The 8,884-nt window shown below is 37.3% G+C and overlaps 1 protein-coding gene across 3 annotated transcripts; it reads right to left on the bottom strand.

Moving 5' to 3' along the window:
• Positions 1-4,913: 4,913 nt before the first annotated feature.
• On the bottom strand, positions 4,914-8,621 carry LOC120157375 (probable WRKY transcription factor 31). Of its 3 annotated transcripts, XM_039168521.1 has the most exons (7): positions 8,291-8,621; positions 8,103-8,162; positions 7,875-8,027; positions 6,963-7,114; positions 6,758-6,911; positions 6,511-6,624; positions 4,914-6,030 (listed from the first exon to the last, which is right to left on the bottom strand). In XM_039168521.1, exons 1-7 carry the CDS (start codon positions 8,522-8,524, stop codon positions 5,413-5,415), a joined length of 1,485 nt encoding a protein of 494 aa, XP_039024452.1. In that variant the 5' UTR covers positions 8,525-8,621; the 3' UTR covers positions 4,914-5,412. The 3 variants fall into 3 exon arrangements, with proteins under 3 accessions (XP_039024452.1, XP_039024451.1, XP_039024453.1); XM_039168520.1 differs by having other exon boundaries at positions 6,758-7,114; XM_039168522.1 differs by having other exon boundaries at positions 6,758-7,114; positions 8,286-8,419.
• Positions 8,622-8,884: the final 263 nt, after the last annotated feature.

Here is an 8,884-nt window from a genome sequence, read left to right as displayed (position 1 = left end):
GGAAAGGTTGTCTCATAATCAAATGTGGTCGAGTATGATGATACAGATTCAGATTTTGCATTCGCTACTACACCATCAACCAGCTGTTCCAATTCATGGTTATCCACCATATGACCCCCAATAGAGAATGGTTCTTTGATTTTAAAGAACTAAAAGGGGAAAGGATTATCTCTGGTACACTGGTGATAATGAAGGGAATCCGGAAAAGAAACAATGTGTATTACTTTCTGGGCAGTACAATTGTTGGGACAGCAGCAGTGGCAGCTTCTACTGATGAACAGGAGTCAGAAGAAACCAGGTTATGGCATTTACGCTTGGGGCATGTTGGTGAAAAATCCTTGAAATTACTGATAGATCAAGGATTATTGAAGGGTGCTCGGGCTTGCAAATTAGCTTTTTGTGAGCATTGCATCAAAGGGAAGAAGACGAAGGTGAAATTTGGAACAACAGTCCATGATACTAAACGTATTTTGGATTATGTTCATTCAGATATATGGGGGTTTTCCAAGACAACTTCATTGGGAGGAACACACTATTATGTCACCTTTGTTGATGATTTTTCCCGGAGAGTTTGGGTGTATACAATGAAGACAAAGGATGAGGTGCTAGGATTTTTCCTTAAATGGAAAAAGATGGTGGAGACTCAAACAGGCAGAAAAATAAAACGTCTCCATACAGACAATGGTGGAGAGTACAAAAATGATATATTTCTGAAAGTCTGTAAAGAAGAAGGTATTGTCAGGCATTTCACTGTCAGATCTACACCACAACAGAATGGGGTGGTAGAGCGTATGAACCGGACATTAGTGGAGAAGGTTCGGTGTATATTGTCTAATGCTGGGTTAGGCAAAGAATTTTGGGCTGAGGTTTTGGTCTATGCTTGTCACCTTGTCAACCGCTTACCATCAACTGCTATTAGCGGTAAAACACCATTAGAGAAATGGTTTGGAGAACATGCTACAGATTATGATTCCTTACATGTGTTTGGTTCCACTGCATACTACCATGTTAAGGAGTCAAAGCTGGATCCAAGAGCAAAGAAGGCAATCTTTATGGGGATCACCTCTGGTGTGAAAGGCTATCGTCTTTGGTGTCCAGAAACAAAGAAAATAATCTTCAGCAGGGATGTTACCTTTGATGAATCTACCATGTTGAGAAAGGTGACTTCAGAAAAATTGGAGCAGACAGATGGAACTCCCAAACAAGTAGAGTTTGAAGGAAGCAGAATTGACCCAGCCAGTAAAGAAACTGATGTTAACTCTCCTATGGTAGAAGAAGAGTTAGATGAAAAAGAGGTTCAGACCCAAGAACCTCCACAGCAACATGAATCAATTGCACTCATAAAGGGAAAGAGGACCATTAGACAACCTGCTCATTATGCTGATATGGCCTCTTTTGCATCACCAATTGCAATTGATGACGTTCCTGCCACTTTTAATGAAGCAGTCCAAAGTTCAGAACATAAAAAGTGGAGGATCGCCATGAATGAATAAATGTAATCCCTTCAAAAGAATCAGACGTGGAAACTAGCTAGTCTTCCGAAGGGAAAGAAGGCAATTGGGTGCAAGTGGGTATATGCAAAGAAAGATGGATTTCCTGACAAGAATAACATCTGCTACCAAGCAAGATTGGTGGCTAAAGGCTACGCTCAAACGGAGGGAGTTGATTATAATGAAGTATTTTCTCCAGTTGTAAAACATTTCTCCATCAGAATTTTGTTGGCTTTGGTAGCACAGTTGGATTTGGAACTTGTTCAGATGGATGTAAAAACTGCATTTTTACATGGAGACTTGGATGAGGAAATCTACATGACTCAGCCAGATGGATTCAAAGTTGCTGAAAAATAAGAGATGGTGTGCAAATTAGAAAAATCGTTGTACGAATTGAAGCAATCTCCAAGGCAGTGGTACAAGTGATTTGACAAGTTTATGATAGGGCAGAAGTACACAAGAAGCAAATATGATCATTGTGTGTATTTACGCAAGCTACAAGACGATCCTATATATATCTTCTTCTTTATGTTGATGATATGCTGATAGCTTCCAAGAGTCAGACAGGAATTGCGAAACTAAAAACTCAATTGAACAGGGAGTTTGAGATGAAGGATCTTGGTGAAGCGAAGAAGATTCTAGGCATGGAGATATCAAGGGATAAGAAATTGGGGAGGCTTTGTTTGTCTCAGAAAGAATATCTGAGGAAGGTACTAAAACGTTTTGGCATGAATAAGAAGTCAAAACCAGTTAGTACACCTCTTGCTCCTCATTTCAAGCTCGGTGCATCCATGTCACCTAAGGATGATGCAGAACGGGAATACATGTCAAAGGTTTCGTATGCAAGTGTTGTTGGTAGCTTGATGTATGCAATGGTGTGTACAAGACCTGATATTTTACAGACAGTTGGGGTTGTGAGCAGGTATATGCATGATCCTGGAAAGGAGCATTGGCAAGCTGTGAAATGGATTCTGCGGTATATTCTGAACACTGTAGATGTTGGTTTGGTCTTTTAGCAGGGCAAACAAGATGTTCAGTGTGTAGTTGGGTATTGTGATTCAGACTATGTTGGTGATTTGGACAAGCGTCGATAAACTACTGGTTATGTGTTTACATTTGCAAAGGCACTAGTCAGTTGGAAGTCCACCTTACAATCAACAGTGGCTTTGTCTACTACAGAGGCAGAGTATATGGCAGTTATAGAGGCTGTGAAGAAGGTAATTTGGCTTCATGGGTTGCTTGGTGAATTGGGAATAGAACAGAAGCACATCAAAGTACATTGTGACAGTCAGAGTGCTATTCATTTAGCAAAGAACTAGGTTTACCATGCAAGGACGAAGCACATCGATGTTCGATATCACTTTGTACGAGAGATTCTAGAAGAAAGTGGAGTCATAATCCAGAAGATTCAGACCACTGAGAATCCTGCTGATATGTTGACAAAAGTGGTAATTGCAGTCAAGTTTAAACATTGTTTAGACTTGGTCAATATTGTTACAAATTGAAAGATGAATTTGCAGACACTACTGAAGATTGGATTTTTTAGAGATGTGTGTGGAATTTTCCAAGGTGGAGATTTGTTGGTTTTTTGGAAAAATCCCACATTGGTTGTGTATAAGGAGGAGGGGAAATTCTTTTGTTATAAATAGAGTCATCCTCCTCCTTAGTTTAGCATCCCACAAATATAAGCCTTCTTCACTATTAAAGGCTATTTGTACTATTTCTCTCTTTCTAATATTTCCTCTATTAGTGAAATGTTATTTTAGTAGTGTTTGAGGAGGTAGGCATAATTTTTGTCTAACCTCGTTAAATTTTGGTGTTCTCTTTATGTCTATTTAATAGCTATTGTCGGGTATAGTTGTTGTTAATTATTATCCTATTAAAATTACTTGTCTTGGTAGTTCTGTCTAAGCAAAGTGGATTTTAAGAGGGACCATTGTGACCCCTCCTCTTTCCTGGGAATCTACCTTGGGGTAATTTTTAGTACAATCGCTTTCACACTAGTCACCTAGATAATAGTTTTCGAGGTGAATTTGTTATTATTGGTGGAAATTAACTCAAATTCCACAACAATAAAAACGTGAGATTGATTAAATTTAGGACCTCAATTATAAAGGTAAAAGATAAGATTTAAAAAATTAGGGACTCAATTATAAAGATTAAAAAATGAAGGCTTTAATTATAAAGATAAAAAAAATTGGTACCCTGAGGAATCCTCAAACGCTCCCTCTAATAGCCGGCTCTGTTTTAGACCACTTTATCCTCACTGGTTTTCCCTTCTGGTCAGTGTGGTTTAACCGGCCAAAAGTTGTAGATTTGATTTAAAAAAGAGGAGGGTAAACATTAATAATTAATCAAGACCTCAACTGATACACAAGATTGATTAAATACACATTCACATAAAAGAAAAAAATCACTAAAAAGTGGAAAATCACAAGAAATAAACTAAACATAGAAAAAAGTGTATAGATTGTACACACACAAAAAGCAAGGAAATAATACATGAATAATAAATAAGAAATATGAAAATATTGCAACATTGTGGCATTTGCCCTAAAACACCACTATATTTAATTCTTATTGCGGCGTTTGTTAGACAAATGTCACTATATATGAATTTTATTACTACGTATTCTCAAAAACACCAATGTATATCAGTCTATCGTGACGTTTTAACTATAAACGTCACTAAAGGTTCGATGCTTTCCCATAAACACCGCGAAATTTGTCATTTGTGGCATTCTTTCTATACATCTGTTTTAGTGGCGATACATAGTTGGCTATGTAAAATGCGACTTAAAATTTTCCTTTTGTACCTAACTTTGAATTTTTTTATATGTTCTAAACTATCAAATTTCTATTCTATTACAATTCAAAGATTAATGTATATTTAAGCATATTTTTTAAATAGTATAATAATTATATTAACTTAAACTTTTAGTGACAAACAAATAAGTAAAACATAGAAAAGCTAATTAATTAATTTTACTTGCCATACATAATTCTGCAAAAGTAGTGGCCCATGCGCTACATGTAAATCTTTTGCATGAATCAAATTATATATATAAGTAATTAAAGAATGATTGTTATTCTTAGAAGTCTCGGGTTTGAGCACCAATGACTGCAGTAAGAGTGATTAAGCATTCATTACCAAATGATTGAAAGTATTTAGAACATATACTACTTTATAATTACCTTAATAAAAAAATATGTCAATGGCTCTCATATGTTAATTTATATATAAAAAAATCAGAACAATCTCCATCACAAACAAACACTTGAAATGCCTGTCCACCAATTCATTCTTACACCCCACACTAATCTTTCACTATGCTTAAACTGCATGTGATATAATACTCTAATGTAATAATTATCTATTTTATAGTGTTTTTTTTTAAAAAAAAAAGTCCTGATTAGGTATCAGATTGTGAGACCTTTTCTTACGGCTATAAACATGGGAAATTATTGAAACTGCAAGGCTGATTGAACCACTCACCAACCATCAATAGGCTGTTTCTAGTAAAATTCTTCTATTATATAATCCTGAGGTGTAACAATACTCAACCTCCACGCCAAAGCTTGCTCCGTAAACGGCTCTGATCATATTGAACTATCTGGAACTACCATTTAATACGATCGTAAAAGAGATGTATGTGGCCTCCTTCCTTTCCAATGGCCTAATTATACCTAGCTAGCAGGGATTTATATAGCATAATGGTTGTGGTGCCATCCGTAATCGAGTCAGTAATTACTGCAATAGCACCCGTTATATCCGTAATTGCGATAAACACAAGACAATCGAAAACACGATCACAATTTAAATCCCTAAGAGCTAGCATTAGCAATAGCTTATGCAAAAATAGAACAAAGTGAAAATATCCATTATGCTGAGGATGGCAACCAAGACCCAAAATTTAATTCATCACCCTGGCTTGTTACTGCATGACTGTTGAGCGTGCGGTGATCCTGGTTTAATACTATGATCATAATCGTTATTCTCATCATTGTTCATAGTGCTGTTTCCATTGTTTCTTGGCGGCGCTCCCATGATTGTCGAAATAGCGGCGGCTAGTGCTGAGGTGAAATTCGGATCTGAAGCAATGGCGGCTGTAACCGTTTCGACCATGGAAGCCGGACGTTGTCCCAACTGCATTGCCGGTGACGTAGGTAACTTGGGAGGAGCGAACATAGGGTTCCCTAAGAGCTGGGGATATCCGTGTAAAGGTAATGGAAATGAAGTAGTGGGAGGTGGGGGACGTAAGAATGGAACGGCATTTGGGCCGTGAGTTAAGTCAAGGGTTATAGTGGGAAACGGGGCGGAGGCAGAGAGCATGGCCATGGACGATCCGTAACGTAAGGAAGGGAAGTAGGCAGAAGTTGATAGGGCGCCATCGTTGCTTTTGGTTGAACCAGATGGCAACATGGCGGCTGCGGCTGACGTCGTGTTAGCCATAGCTGTGGCTGCAGGTGGAAGAGGGTGGTTGTGGTTTCCCTCGTATGTTGTTATGAGAATGCTTTTATCGTCAGCGCATCTTTGCACCTGTCCGACAAATAAGTTGTAAGTAGTTGAGGGAATAGAAAGAAGGGTTAATATCCGGGCCAATATTTTGTTTAGTAATCTGACTATTAAAAATTATAAAATGGTCATTTGTATTTTCATAAAAAATTATTAAAAAACTGACGATCGTCTGAGTTAAATGTTAACATTTTAGAAAAACTACTCTCCAAGTTTCTTGCTAGTTCTTCTTTGGAGATGCTTCAAAAATCAAAACAATCACTTTTGAGCATGAGTTCAAGTGGTTAACTAGCAGATTAACGTTTAACTTAGACGGACACCAATATTTTATCGAAAAATGATGAGTTTAGAAAATATGAATAACTAAATAACCTTTTGTAACTTTTTATAGTCGGAGACTAACAAAACAACACCATAAGTCGTTAGACCATTTGTGTACTTTACCCGTATAAAGGGTAAGGCTTAAATTAGTACTACTGTTCATTTGAAATAAAAGCCAAGCACCTGCTTACGGACTGGGCAGCCAACAGCCATTGTGCAACGGTAGTAGGCGCGAGGACAAGGGTTTCCCTTTGCCATCTTTTGACCATATTTCCTCCATTGACATCCATCGCTTATCTAAACCAACAAATATAGCACGTAAGTGTCTGATACACTAACATATCTAATTGGAATTGAGTAATAAAGTGATAAAATTTGAGAAATATTTTTTAGGAAGGATACACAACAGTTACATGGCTTTATTACTCACCAAGGGAGCTTCTGATCTTGCTCTAACAGACACCCTAGCCTTCCTGAAAGGAGCTTCAGAGCCTTGGTCTTCATTTTTTGACTGATCTAGCTTTGGACTCTTGTGTGAGCCCCATCTTTGAGATGTTTGATCGGCACCATCTTCCATAGAAACGTTCTTTCCCGGAATACTTTGACACGTTCGATGGTTGTGTTCGATTGAGAAGACTTCCGTGGTGTTTTCCGGCGATGCTAACACTTCTTGATCAGTCTTGTCGTACCCCGAGGGTTCGTTGACATCTAATACAGCCGATGTCCGTGGGTCCATGAATTGTTGTACTGACATTATGCTACCCGCCATGCCATTTAATGCATCCTTCTGAAACGCCAAACTCTTTCATTAGTCTTAATTACCTCCATCAATATCATATAATTTAATATAATGTAAATATGTGAAATCAAAGTACACAGATAAATTATCTTTGCCATCTTTGTATTCTGGTTTGAAGCTAGAAATTAAATTAAACCCTTTTCTGTGTGGGATCAAGTTATGCCCACGAGGGGTTGGAAAAATTAAGCCTAATAGGCAAAAGAGGTTGAGCAAACGCCGCCTATTCTATCGTTGTCTTTACACTATATCGTTTACTACGACAATTGATGGCACATGGTGAATCATATATATCGGGGTCAAGGATTTAAATTACTTCTGCAGTGATGTTTTTGGTTATGTTATGTATATCATGAATGCGGAAGTAAGAGTGTTATTACGGTGATTACGGGTATCATGGTCTTACAATAATGTTATCAAACAACACTGCTACTGGTTAATAACATCAATAAAAAAAAATAACAAATCACTATTTAAGTCCTTAATCGGAGATTGGTTTGTTTATAAATTTATCGAAATTTCTTCAACGTGGCTTTGCATAATAAGGAAGGTAGAAACTGAGGTTAGCAAAGATATATTACCAATAAGATATTGAATAAAAGATTCAACGGAGCACGCTTTCCAATTCAATTGAAGCATGTTAACCAATTTCTTTTATGTATTAAAAAAAGATATTATCTATAATAAAACCTCATGAATCGAACTGATGATGGATGTAATCCAATATGTTAAGTTTAAACATAAATGGAACCTGTTCATGTTGATTTCGATGCGCCTGCTTTTGCAGCGCCATGAATAGTTGACCTTGTAGTTCATTGTAATTTTTGGTAATCTGATCTAACATGCTTCTTAATCTCCGATTCTCTTCCTTCAACTTTTCTAGCTCCATTTCAGCACCACCCTCCTGAACAAAACCCATTTTTTTCTTAACAATTTTAAACTCAAAAATCAAAAAAGGAAATTAAACCAGAAAACTTACTTCAGCATCGTTTGCTGCCCTTGAAACTCCCGGGCTTGAACTCAGAAGATTTAATCCAATCTGATACAGCATGATATTAAGTCAATGATAAGTAAACTCAAATTTCCATGTTATTATCACCAGATAGGTTAAATGAATCAAGAAAATATATTATAAAAAAAGGTTGGGAAGATGATCCAAAACCTTACGTTTACACTCGAATCAACAATAGAAGACGATCCATTATTATTACTAGCCTTGCTCTCCTGATAATGATCATCATCATGTGATTGGTATTGAGTAGAAAAGAAATCCATTTCCGTGATGTGTGGTTTAACGTGATCGCTAGAATCATCAAGGGTACGATCGGGAACACCGGGATTCTGCCGGAGGAGGTCGTCGTAGTGCATAAACGTCAGTTCTCGACGTTGCCGCTTCTCCATGACTAAAACAGAGATTTAAGGGCAAAATAAGGAGAGAGAGATTTATGAGAGGAGTAGTTATATAGATTTTTTCAAGCTCTCCACAAGAAGGGGTATTTACGGTAAGCAGAGGATATATAAAAAATTTAAGAAAGACCAAAAATTATTAAAGAAAAGGAGATAATAGAAAGGGTAAGCGAAGACCAGCCGTTTTTATGGCGGGAGATATGACGTAGCAGTAGATGCAAAGGGACACGTGGCAAGTTCTGGGTTAGGTAGCAGAGAGACTGGAGTGAAACCGTGTGAGAAAAGGATTGGACGGCGTTAAAGATAACGGGGGGTGTTGGGAAATTAATTTTATTTTTACGGCTGTTATTTTTG

Source organism: Hibiscus syriacus, unplaced genomic scaffold (assembly GCF_006381635.1).
Source record: "Hibiscus syriacus cultivar Baekdansim isolate YM2019G1 unplaced genomic scaffold, ASM638163v2 tig00111250_pilon, whole genome shotgun sequence".
Lineage (NCBI taxonomy): Eukaryota > Viridiplantae > Streptophyta > Magnoliopsida > Malvales > Malvaceae > Hibiscus > Hibiscus syriacus.
The sequence above is the reverse complement of the archived record's forward strand: the minus strand, read 5'-3'. Positions and strand labels throughout refer to the sequence as shown.